This window comes from Calidris pugnax, unplaced genomic scaffold (assembly GCF_001431845.1).
Source record: "Calidris pugnax isolate Ruff unplaced genomic scaffold, ASM143184v1 scaffold113, whole genome shotgun sequence".
NCBI lineage: Eukaryota > Metazoa > Chordata > Aves > Charadriiformes > Scolopacidae > Calidris > Calidris pugnax.
Genome location: NW_015090879.1, coordinates 536,711 through 548,960, shown reverse-complemented (window position 1 = coordinate 548,960; position 12,250 = coordinate 536,711). Strand labels below are relative to the sequence as shown.

At 51.1% G+C, this 12,250-nt stretch overlaps 4 protein-coding genes across 5 annotated transcripts in view; 1 reads left to right on the top strand and 3 right to left on the bottom strand.

The window, feature by feature from the left end:
- The window catches only part of EIF3I (eukaryotic translation initiation factor 3 subunit I), a 4,967-nt gene extending 4,785 nt beyond the window's left edge, over nt 1-182 (bottom strand). Inside the window, exon 1 of the mRNA XM_014946505.1 lies at nt 121-182. Within this exon, the coding sequence (XP_014801991.1) occupies nt 121-123 (3 nt within the window). The 5' untranslated portion in view covers nt 124-182. The remainder of the gene's footprint in view (nt 1-120) is intronic.
- An 18-nt stretch (nt 183-200) lies between these two features.
- On the top strand, nt 201-2,840 carry TMEM234 (transmembrane protein 234). Of its 2 annotated transcripts, XM_014946511.1 has the most exons (5): nt 201-220; nt 859-1,010; nt 1,448-1,514; nt 1,695-1,787; nt 2,461-2,840. In XM_014946511.1, the coding sequence occupies exons 1-5, from the start codon at nt 208-210 to the stop codon at nt 2,520-2,522; spliced, it is 387 nt and encodes a 128-aa protein (XP_014801997.1). In that variant the 5' UTR covers nt 201-207; the 3' UTR covers nt 2,523-2,840. The 2 variants fall into 2 exon arrangements, with proteins under 2 accessions (XP_014801997.1, XP_014801996.1); XM_014946510.1 differs by lacking the exon at nt 201-220 and having other exon boundaries at nt 227-1,010.
- Nucleotides 2,824-9,308, bottom strand: DCDC2B (doublecortin domain containing 2B). The gene is made up of 11 exons (XM_014946500.1): nt 9,031-9,308; nt 8,117-8,174; nt 7,608-7,684; nt 7,265-7,396; nt 6,595-6,741; nt 6,123-6,162; nt 5,677-5,703; nt 5,224-5,410; nt 4,899-4,999; nt 4,222-4,272; nt 2,824-3,377 (listed from the first exon to the last, which is right to left on the bottom strand). Exons 1-11 carry the CDS (start codon nt 9,306-9,308, stop codon nt 3,246-3,248), a joined length of 1,230 nt encoding a protein of 409 aa, XP_014801986.1. The 3' UTR covers nt 2,824-3,245.
- A 556-nt stretch (nt 9,309-9,864) lies between these two features.
- IQCC (IQ motif containing C) overlaps nt 9,865-12,250 on the bottom strand; it is a 3,291-nt gene continuing 905 nt past the window's right edge. Inside the window, exons 2-5 of the mRNA XM_014946506.1 lie at nt 12,103-12,246; nt 11,100-11,613; nt 10,802-10,920; nt 9,865-10,367 (exon numbers count right to left, since the gene is read on the bottom strand). Of these exons, the coding sequence (XP_014801992.1) occupies nt 10,326-10,367; nt 10,802-10,920; nt 11,100-11,613; nt 12,103-12,246 (819 nt within the window). The 3' untranslated portion in view covers nt 9,865-10,325. The remainder of the gene's footprint in view (nt 10,368-10,801; nt 10,921-11,099; nt 11,614-12,102; nt 12,247-12,250) is intronic.

The following is a 12,250-nucleotide window of genomic DNA, read 5'->3' as shown; positions in this document are numbered from 1 at the left end:
CTTGCCGCCCCCCGGCCTCCCCCGTGTCCCTGGAGCCCCGGCACGGGGGCCCTGCACGGCCAGACCACCGGTTACTACCCCCCAGCCCTCCCCCGGTCCCGGTCCCGGGTGCGCTCTCACCATGGCGGCAACGCTGAGGCAAGAGAGCCGGGACCGATTGCTTCCGGGTCAGAGGCTGCTGGGAACCGGAAATGCGTCACCGTCGCTATGGCGCCCATGGGTGAGCTTCCGGGGCTGTGAGGAGAGTCTGGCGGGAGGGGAAAGGGTCTGCCCTGAGCGGGATAACGGGTTGTTTGGGTTTTTTTTTCCCTCAGGAAGGGAAATAATTACCGGCTGGGCCCCTGAGAGGGGGACATGGCGACATCCTGGGCCCCGCGGGGGTCTTCCCTGAGGGGGGAGCAGGGCTGCGGCCTGGGCCCTGCGGAGGGGGAATGTGTCCGTGGGTTTGCTCTGCTGTGGGGCCTCTCCTGAAGGGAGAAAGTGGCCGTAGGTTTCTCTGTGGGAGCAATGTGGCCACGGACTCGGCTGGCTGAGGTGTTTTCCTCCAGGGAGTGTGGCCGCAGACTGGGCCCTGTGAGGGGCCTTCCTTGAGGGGGATGTGTCCCCAGGCCGGGCTTGCTGCAGGGTTTATCCCCGAGGGGAATGCGGGAGCAAGCCTAGAGCCAGGGCCCTTCGCGATGAAGAGCAGCAGTGAGCTGGGCTGGGGAAGGTTGGTCTCTGATGGGGATGGCGTTGGGCCATCTTTCCCCCACCTCTGTGGGGAGATGAGGATGGGCTGAGCGGGCCCTCCGAGGGCGGTGATGGCAGACTGGCATTCCCCTGGGGCCATCAGGCGACTGAGCCCAGGCTGTGCCGCAGGAGAAGCAGTGGCACTGGTGCTGGTGGCCGTGCTGTGGGGCAGCACCGGGCCGTTCCTGCGGACGGGCGCGGAGGGGCTGGAGGAGGTGCGGCGCCAGGGCCGCCTGCAGCAGCTGCTGGCCGAGATCCGCTTCCTGGGCCTCAACTACAAGGTACAACCCTGTCCGGGCTCCTGGGCCAGGGAAGTAGCTGGGTGTCAAACCGCCTTTGGGTTCATTCCTACCTGTTTACTTCTAGACTCGATACTACTCTTTAAACTGCTAAATATTCCGTCTATCATCAGAATTATTTATCCTCAGTAATGTTTCATTTACTTGCCTCGAGCACTGCTCTTCCCATGCAGAACTGAGACCACTTTTCTAGGCGGCAGGTCATTAACCCTCATGTTTTGCATGACATAAGCACAGTGTGCCTTCTGCAGATTGGGGAACTAAAACACTGAGAAGCTTGTGACTGGCAGCGGCATCGCCCCTGTGCTGCATTTCCGCTGCCAAACATGGCACGAGGCTGGGCTCCTTGGCTGCCCCCTCGCTGGGGGCACACGGTGGGTTTGTGGGCAGCAACTGACAGGCCCCTGTTCTTCCCACAGTACATGGTGCCGTTTCTGCTCAATCAAGGTGGATCTCTCCTCTTCTACCTCACCTTGGCATCTGCAGGTTAGTTCCTGTTGCTTTTATGGAGTGGGTTGATTGGGATTTTGGGAGGATCAATGCTATTGACTACTCTAGTGATCCAGCTAAATATCGAACAGCTATCTTGTAATAATCAAAAGCACCTTACGATTCGTACAAGATTTTCCATTTTAAACTGTTTGTGTTAAAATGGTTCAATTTCAGATCTGTCCCTGGCTGTCCCGCTCTGTAACTCCCTGGCTTTGATAGTCACACTGGTGACGGGGAGGATTCTGGGAGAGGACATCGGTGGTAAAAGTAAGTTACACTTAAAACATTTCCTCACATTGTCTTCTGCATCCATTTGCTGACTTAATAGCGCTGAGGTACACAAGGGCTCTAAGTAGTTCTTGCTACAGAACCTAAAAGGGAAGTGAAACAGAGTTTTAAGTGGGAAAGCTAGTAAATTTGATTGGCTACTCTAAGGTAACAGAGTTTACAGGCCTGAGCCATTGCCTAACTAGATGGTTAACCACAAGAGAGGCACTAGATAACATGCCTGCCACAGAAGAGGATGCTCCGTAAGCCCTCAGATGTCACCACCCATCATTCTTTCCTTCCCTAACATCCTACAATAATATACCCTGCTCAGAAAGTCAGAAAATGGCAGAAAACTTGAAAGTTTAAAACTACCAGCACCTGGCACGATATCTGTAGGAATACACTAAAGTGTTTCTGTTTGTTTAAGCCTGATTCTCGGTAGCCAGACATACAGCATCTGCAATGCTTTGTTAGAAACATGCTTAGCTCAATTACCCAGGCGGTCCAAACACCCAAACCCCTTCAGAAGTGGCTTGGTCTGAGTTGTATCCATCCAGACATTTATGCTATCCTATTTACTGTGACATCTGAGCATCGTGCAGTTAGCAATGAGAAGGTTTGACTGACTATTGTTGAATTATGCAAGTTCACAAAATATTCATTTCTGTAGGGGCTGTGGCAGGAATGCTGCTCACCGTCCTAGGCGTCATGCTCTGCGTAGCTGGGTCATGAAGGAGACACGGTGAGAAGCAGAGGAAGGAACCTGCTCAAAGGTAACCCCCGTGGCCGAAGGGGGAGCTTCTGGCTCGGCAGCTTTGGCTCAGTTGCACTTATGAAGCTGTATTTTGACATAAGAATGTCAAAAAACATGAAAGTGTGGACTGTGTTCCCTGAGCACCAGGGTGGAACAAGGCATGTTGCAAGGACATCCTATTTAATGTCTTCCATTAAGGAATTATTTTGTCTGTGGGTGTTTCAAGGCAAGGATGAGCGTATTGTCTTGTTCAGCACTGGGGGGATAATAAACGGATAATAAATTGTTCAACAGGAGCTTCTGGGACCAACAGTTTTTTCTGTAGGAGGAATCTCTCTAGAAACTCTCCCTTTCATGGCCAAGCAGGTGAACGTGGCTCCCTCACAGCGCTCAGGAGTAACCTGCCAGGTCACACACACAGCCACTCACACCAAGGTCACCACGTGGCTTTTCTCCACTGCAGTCTGGTGGGGTGCCTCACGTCTGTAAAATACCAACAGGGCAATGCCCTAGGGTAGGGAAGGGAGGTCTTTTTTTCAGTGAAATTATCAGTCCACAATACCACACAGATCACAGGAAAAATCTCTGTTACCCTTGTAATTGATGAGAATATAGAAAGCTTTGCACAAAGAGGGTTAATATAAGAGCTGTTTATTACTATGACTTTTTCTAAATCGGGCAGCTTATCTGTCCCTCTCCTGTCACACTCTCTCTGTGAACTCTGAAGAGCTCTTTGCTGCCCAGGGAAACATCGTTGAGTGCTGTTCCTCCTCGGAGGCACTGGCATCCCTTTTCCTTGCCACAGTCTTTTGTGATTTGTCTGCAGTCCACGCCTTTTTGCAGCGAGAAAGAAATACAGTTTTTAACGCAGCATTCTGCTATTACAGAAAGATTCTGAGACTAAATTCCTGGATTCTGCTTCCAGTCTCCCCACAGCTTTGGTATGCAAACTTGGGGCTCTACATTAAATTCAAAGGTAGTTGATTTAATGCCTAATGAGTCTCTCCCACTGCAGAGGAGAGCTGTGACAACCAAATAACAGTAACTGTGGAACAAGTGTGATGGGGGGGGGGAATGGACAATGGAAAACAGAGGCATCAGAGTACCCACCCCCTTGAGAAATGCTGGCCCAGCCCCTAAAGCAAACACAGCACCAGGCTCCCCATCGAGCCAAGGGGTCAGGAACCATTAGCTAATTCTTTACTGGGGCTTTCTCCAATTTAAGTTCAAAGGAGTTGTTTTCCTTTGAAGTTCTAATTAATCCAAAGAGACTAGCCAGGCAGAAGCATGAATCACCTACGATATAATGCACATCATCCCATTACATCAATTCTAAATGTCCTTATGAAAAGTTTAAAACATTACTACACCACAAATAATAAGCATCTTGCAGACATTTTACACAGAGAATTTTGTTTTAAAAAAGACCTACATTTTTCCCTTTAAAAAAAAAAAAAGGTTTAAAACTTATTTCTATCTAATAAATGTCTTCAGTGATTTTATGAATTACATGCTTATTCTGTGCCAGCCTTTAAGCTTCACCTGGCTACAGGTAAGTTCTGCTTAACAAGTTATATTTGGGGGTCCTGAATTTTAGTGTAGGAAATGTGAACACAGACAGGAAGGATCTTAAACACTTCACTGAGTGAAGTTTATTCCATTAAGTGGAGTAAATACCTTTTTGCTGTGTATTGTTCTGGCTTTTGGTGTAAGTTCTTCTGCAACTCTCTGGGACAGGAGTAAGAATAGAAATAGTACACATTAAAAAAAAAAAAAAAATCCAGGAAAGCCTTTGCTATCCTTACTGAGTGGGGAGCTGTAACTTTCACATCCCAGAAGGGAAAGGTTCATTACCCAAATGACAATCCCCAAATGACTAGAAAATGCAGAGCTCTGCAGTTACACACCGTCCTCTGCTTCTGAAGTTCCCCCTGGTGGTTACTTTCATCTTTACACATTGCAGAGAGAGTACAGGGCTTCCCAAACCTAACAGGACTTAAAACAAGTGAGAAAACAGAAGGGCTTCCCCAAAGAGTTGCTATAAACTGCTGGATGGTGTGTTCTCACAGGCTGTCTCTGAAGGACTAGATTCTAGTGGGACCACGCGCGCTCCCCTGCAGCAGTGAGACTCCAAACAGGGCAAGAAATCATTTCTCATACCTGATCTATGGGTACATCCACCCTTGTGTGTTTGTCCTTCTTTACTTCCTGGGCACCTCGCCCAAAGAGTTGCTATAAACTGCTGGATGGTGTGTTCTCACAGGCTGTCTCTGAAGGACTAGATTCTAGTGGGACCACGCGCGCTCCCCTGCAGCAGTGAGACTCCAAACAGGGCAAGAAATCATTTCTCATACCTGATCTATGGGTACATCCACCCTTTTGTGTTCGTCCTCCTTTACTTCCTGGGCACCTCGTATCTCAGTCCTAGGATTTCTGGGTTTGTAGACAATTTCTTCTGTGAGGAGAAGAAAATTAAAAAGCTGTTCAATGGGTATTGCAGAGAGCCATGGCCTGGTCTTGCTGAGGCTACAGAAAGGTCCTCGTGTGTGCCCAGATGAGGAAAGGAAAGAAGCAGAAATACAGAAGTTACTGGATGCATCATTACTTTCTCTCAGTGCATCTGCAGTTTTCTCCTGTAGCATCCAAGCAAAGCAAATTATTTATAGCAGTGTCCTTTACCTTGATCAGGCCAGTGCTGTGCATTCCTGGTGCTGCTCCTCCTGTTTTGTCCCGCACGGACAGGTTTAACGTGGAAAACGTTCTCTTCCTCTTTGAGGCGAGATTTCCTGGCTTGCCTTTGCAGTTGTGGAAAAGCAGCTGGGAGCTTGTCTTTCTCTGCAGGTCCTGTGGCCTGCAACCTGTCCAGCTGAAAGTATTCATCACACACTTCTGATAGGCCTTCTTGATACAACAGTTTATAAAACAAGAAAAGTTTTGCAGGGCAATCCCCCTAAACACCTCCAGGTACCTCCTGGCTGGTATTAACACTGTAATTAACACTGGTAGTAACGCTGTATTCTCTGACTGGGGTTTTAAGGTGATACTACAAGTATTAGGGAACGCACAAAACACTTTCTGCAATCACTACTATCTGTTGAGGTGGTTCAGAAGAGCAAAGTCACCAGCACTCACCTGGGAGGTGGCACAGAGCTCACCAAACTGAAAACAAACAAGGAAAAGGAAAATTTAAAAGCAAATAGCACAGATGCACATTTCAACAGACAATCCAGGGCAGCCCAGCTGCTCTATCTCGTCTCTGCTGGCCATTTTACCCATGGAGTGAGCAAGAAAGGTATCCTGGCTCCAGAATTAACCCCCCCTGCCCTTCAGCCAAAAAGGGGAAGTGAGAAACACCTTAAGGAGTTTTTCTTCAGGCAGCAAGATTTAATTCAAGCGTGATCTGGCCACATGGCTGTTTGTAGGGCCTCTCCCTTGGGAATGGTGCCAAGCAAGGATGGTGTAGCCGTGGGAATTGGAGAATGGAGATGGGGGTAACATCCACTGCTCGTGGAGGGACACCTACACCAAAGCAACTGCGATCGCAGCACAAACAGTCCCGTGCCAGCCGAGCCACCTACCCGTCTGTGGTATGTTTTGTGCCTGCTGTTTGGGTAGTTCCTGTAAGAAAGAAGCAGCAGATTCTCAGCATCAGGCAGAAGTAAGTTGCAGGAGGCCTTGATCTCCACTTAAAAGAGAGTCCCTGGAGGTGCTTTTTCCCTCAGGGCAGGTAGAGGACACTCCACAGTGGCACGTGTTGCTGTTCTATCACGCTGCCCACCACAGCCCTGTGCTCCCCAGTGCCTGACAAACACTTAGCTGAGAAACACCCAAACCTCTTGCTTTCTCTGAACCTGAACTCGGGCTTTCAGGGGCCAGCCCTTACACTGAAAGCTTTGAAAACACATTCTTTCTTCCTGAACATCCCACACATGAAGCAAGACTCAAGGCCTTGAGGCAGAAAGCACTGAACAGGAGGGCAACAGAGAGGACGGGGGTAGCTGAAGACCACCATGGAGGTGATTCTAAACCACTCAGCCGCAGCTTACGTACCGCAGTGTCTCGTGCACAGAATCCTGGGGCACCAGCAGCTCAAAGTAAGGCAGTTTTTTGTACTCCTCATTTCCCACTGCCACGTAGTAATCGCCATTCACCAGCTCCTCCCCACCAGACACCTGGGTTCCGTCCAGCCTGCAGAGCCTTGAGGAAGAGACGGCCAAGGCTTTAGACCCATCTCAAGACTGTGAACAACCCCTCAGCGGGGAAGCAAACACACAAAGTGGTAAACAGGGCTGAGAAAAGTCAGAGGGGATCAATCATTCTTAGTGTTACTCCAAGGCAACACGCCGAAATGTTACACCCAGCGATCAGTGAGATGCAGTAGATCTCAGCTTTCTCTTTGGGTGTCAGTAAATAGATGTACAAGGAGAAGACAGGCTGTATTTGTTCTATAAAACCCGTCTCTCTAGACATAAACCACTTTTTATGTTTTACTGTTTGCTTATTGCTTTTTCACCAGACCACCATCAACACCAGCCCTTCTCACAAAGCATCACCATTGGGGTTACCTCCGATTTAAAGATGGGGAAACCTGAAAAGCAAATGAGATTGCAAAAGCAGACTAGAAACAGTTGTCTGAACTCCCAGTCCTCTGCTAATCAGAGCTGCTTGTGGTCTGGACAGAAGGGAAGAGGAGCCAGCAGTGTCTTATCTGGATACTCACTTACTCACAGCCCCGCTGTGCAGGTCGGCTCTCTCTGTGAGGGTGGCCAGGAGCGTGTCCCACTGCAGCGGGGTGCTCCGGGAGAGCAGCAGCGGGAAAGGGGGGCTCAGCAGATCCCCGTTCCGGAAAACACTGCAGTAGGAACAACCCAGAGCATGCAGTGAGTCAGTATTCCTGCCACTGTGGAAGGTGGGGGAAAAACCAAAAAGCTATCCACCACAAATAAAAGCTGGGAATTGTCCAAGTGGGGCAGCATTCCTGGGATCTCACATAGAAATTCCCTCCTCCAGCCTCTAGAAACATTCCCAGAGACCCTCCAAGGAGAAAACACCAAGGCACTTACTGTATCCTGCAGGGTGGGTGATTGCGCTTCTGCCATCGCGTTGAGACGTGCGACTTCCAGGGAGCTACAGTGAGGAACTAGAGAGGGAGTTCAGTGCACAAGAACAGGGACAGCCCTGCCACCGAGCCTCCTGGGGCTGGTCCCTTTTCTCCAGCAGGACCTGCTTGCCCTGGGATGCTGCCTGCCCAGCTTTCGGGCTCGCCGCTGCTGGGTGAGGTTTGTTGTCAGCAACACCAAGGCTGGAGAGGCTCTTCACATAGCTGAGTGCCTTCCAGAGCTGCCAGCAAATATCTGAGCACACATCCGTCCCCTGTACCCTTAAAGGGGACAGAGGGACACAGCAGCAGCCCCTGCGCTGTCTCACGGGTCCTATGGATTCTTCTGGCATTTTTGCCTGGTCCCCATGGGGCAGCCTTAAATCTCAACTTTAATTTCATCAGTGCCAGCCCTAACGTCTCTCAGGTCTCATTCTGCACTCCCACCTGTCACCACTCATCTCAGGGACTCACCTGCAGACCCTGGCTGTTCCTCGTCCCACGGAGATCCTTCCTTCCGTGATTTAAATAGCTGTGAGAAGAAGACAACGATGTTGCCACGTACCACCTGGGCCACATGGATGACTAAAGAGCAGTGAGAAAAGGAGCAACTGCTCTCTGCCTTGGTGCATCTCCACCAGATGCCTGGGTCACTTATTTGGGTCACTTTTAAAACAATCCTCTTCATCTCGTGGTCTCCCAGAACTTCAGGCTACATTAAAGTCTGCTACATTTAAGAAATTCCCAGCCAAATACAACCCACTTCAGGTCCTCGTTCTAAAGGCACCAGGAAAATGTTATTCCTTTGTGTTAATCACCGATCCAAGGGGGTGACCGGTGTTAATGCAGCCTGGAATATCTCCTCAACAAAACACAACTCACACCAGCAGCCAGATTCCTCTGACACACACACACACGGATCCCCTCAGGAGTCAAGCGATGCCACAAAACGCCCTTTAACCCTCTGTATTTCAGGATGAAACAAAGCAGCTCAACTTCGTGCAGCATTAGAAAACAAAAAAAAATAAACATGCAAAAGTATTTGTCAGTGGAGACGGTGTGACTGCCGGCTCTGCCGAGGAAGCGGGCAGCAGCAGAGCCTCCCACACACCACACAACGGGGTGCACGGGAGGCAGAGCAGCACCAAACAGCAACATCCTGCCACAGAACACACGGCGCCTCCCCCAACGTGTTTTCTTCTGCGAGTCAAGTGACCTTATCAGGAATATTTGCAGTTGTTTCCAGTAGGAAAAGAAACTAATCGGTCCGTTCTTCATTGCGTTTCTACCCCTCTCACCTCTTTTTTCCATTCACACCCCAATATGTTCCCCACAGAATGATCTAGAGGTGCTTACTGAACCCAGAGACCCAAGGGCCATCTACTCACTTGAGCCTTCTGAATTTTTCAAAGCCAGCAGCCACGTACTGGTGTCCATCCTGCAGGTCCCCCAGCTCAGCCACACGGCGCCCGTGCCTGGGCGTGTAGAGGTTCCTCACAGCCAAGGGTGCACAAATGCTCTTGGTCACCTCGTTCAGAAACGCCTCAAAGGTCAGGAACCGCCGCTGGTTCACTACAAACTTCCTCCCGGGGAAGAAGGGGTCACCGTTGCGATAAACCACCACGTTCTTGGCTGGAGGTGCCAGAGCTAAGCCACTGAGGCTCATCCCCAAGGATCAAGCAAGCCCCGCTGACCACAGAGGCAAAGAGACCAAGGTGGGGAGCGGAGGAGAGCTCCACTGGCCTCCTGCCGAGCCCTAACCCTCCCCACCAGCCGCTCTCCTGTCCCGTCCCTGCACAGTCTGGCGCGACCGGCTGTCTCCATGGATGCAGACCCAGCAGGAGGAAGTTGTGGGCCCGTTGAGGCCACATCAAACAACCTGCAGAGCACTTTTCTGTTTGAGAAGCAGGAACCACACAGCTCTTTAATCCTCACACACCAAGTGCTGCGAGCTCCCTCACCAGCCACTGTGGCCACCAGGCTCAGATTAACCAGCCTAGAGGTACATTAAGTGCCAGTATCTTTATGGCAGCAGCTCCCATCCCATCCAGAAGCTGTCACCCCCTCGCCATCACTTGCTACCTGTATTCTGTCCTGGACAAACATCCACACCCCACCCTCTGCACTGAACAGGTTGCCACGGGTCAAAGCCATGGAATTCCTTGGCTCTGCCCAGGAGAAGGCACCAAGCCAGACAGGAACAGACAGATACCCAGGAGAGCTTCAGGAAAGCTTTTTATTCACAAAAAAGTCAGCATCACCAAGCAACAGAAAGATCCATCTGCCACATGGGAAGAGTGACCATTCAGTCAGCAGGAAAACAGAGTGTTTGCACAGAAGAGTTAGGGTCACAGTCAGGAACCACAGCACCATGTGGAAAGTCTCTTTCTGAGAGACCATAAACGCCCCTGAACTTGAATAAGTCCTTCCTTGCTCCCTGAAGCACCTGGTGCTCTCTCCAGGTGGCTCTGCCACACACAGAGATGTGTTTGACCAAATATTCACATTTTAAAAAAATAAAAGGCTTTCTCGCCACATTCATCTGAAGTGGAAAACGTCACCCCACGGAGCTGGAGTTCTCCTCAGCTGCTGCTGTCCATGAGGTCATGTCACGACCGCAGTGCTGCAGCTCCACTGCTTCTTCATAACACCACAAATGCCCCACGTACTTGGGAATGCCCTCCTACAGATCTGGAGTCCCCAACCTCTGTTTCAGCATCAAGTACTGCAGGAGAAAGAAAATCAAGTGTTAAATCCCAGAGACCAAGAAGTAGGAAAGCACCCGCCCTCACAGATTAGCCAGGAAAAACATTGCTCTTTGCCAGAGTTCACCTTCCAAACAAAGCAAACAGCAGCTCGTTAGGCCAGTGGAGGACGAGGAACACAGTGCTGCGTCGTAGGGACTGGGGAATTATCAAACTAACGACATCTCTGCAGCCAGACAGGAGCAAAGCTTGTAACCAGATCTAAACAGCTCATGTTTTCCTTCATCATTCCTTTTTTTCCACCCCCCATACCCAGAGAAGGAAAAAAAAGGGCACTGCCACCATCCCATCCAATCCTGTTCGACACCAGTCCCGCCACAGCGGGCACCGCTCTGGCCACCCACAGGCACTGGTCTGAGCCACTGTTTTGGAAGAGGCAGGGCCGGGCCCTTACGTTTTTACGGCTGACAATAGCTTGTTGCAACCACGTCAGCTCCATGATCAAGTGGTTTCTGTAGGACTGGAGACCTGACCGAGTCCGAGGAAGCTGCTTGATTTCCTCAAGTGGAATTCCTGCAAAGAAACGGAAGAATAACTTATTATCAGAACAAAGATTCAGACTGCACCCCCTGTCTCTCTTGCACCGAGTTGTTCTAACATCTCCAGGATATTCCCAAGGTTTTTGTTCTCCAAGGACCTCACCACCAGGTCACTCAGAGAGCGCATGCAGCGCCCTGGCTCCCGCCTCTTACCCAGACAGGCTTCAAGGGACTCTGCCTCCAGGACACTGCTGTCATTTTGCCACTCCTGGCTCTCTGCTGGGGCACTGCACCCCTTTTCAGTGCATTTATCGGCATCACCCCTGGGATTTGGGGGCCTCACTCCATCGCCTTCACCCCTGGAGCTCAGTTCTTTCTTGCTCTGCAGCTGGGCTGTAGGTTTCTCACCGCTGCGGCCCCAGTCCCGTTCTGGTTCAGAGGTGGCCAGCTCCTTCTGTGGGTTTTCTGTGCTGGCCTCATCCCGCGGTACAACCTCCTTGTGTGGTACAGCCTTGTCCTGCAGTACAACCTCCTTGTGTGGCACAGCCTTGTCCTGCAGTACAACCTCCTTGTGTGGCACAGCCTTGTCCTGCAGTACAACCTCCTTGTGTGGTACAGCCTCGTCCTGCAGTACAGCCTCCTTGTGTGGCACAGCCTCGTCCCGTGGTACAACCTCCTGGTGTGGCACAGCCTCCTGCGGACCTGAACCTGTCCCCTGCGTTGGCTTCTAAAGGGGCAACACGCAAGAGATTGAAAATATATTGAAAAGAAAATATAAAGATGTGAAAGGTGGCTCTGTCCCAGCCAGAGATGTGCCGATAGCAGCACTCCTGCCACCACCGTGAACTTTTTAAAGGGCTTTCCTTCCAGAAACAGTAAAAACATTAAAGAGCTGTGCTCAGCCACCGCAGGAGGGTCTGGCTGTTCAGGACAACCGGGTGAGGTGGACACCCGGGGACAAGACCCACAGGGGTCACCTTTGCGGGTCAAGTGTTTGACTCGAGGCTGAGCTTCACCCGGAGGAAGAAATCCCCAGTTGGGGTCTGATGGACACAAATCGGGGAGAATCTTACAGGCTGGGGTGCTGAAATTATTGTTTTTAATTTGGTTCCGGGGACTACACTGCAAAAGTAGCACCTGCCCAGTCGGCCAGGCCACGGCACCCACCACACCCCCTCCCCAGGCTCAGGAGCCCCCTCCATCCCGACGCACAGACCTCGGGGAGGAACACGGGCCGTGGCAGGATGTGTCCCCTCCACTGCAGCTGGCTCAGGTCCCCCTCGATGTCCCGCACCACCTCCTCGTACTCTGCCCGCAGGCTCCGGAACCGCTTCCGCAGCAGGTAACCCCTCACGCAGGCCTGT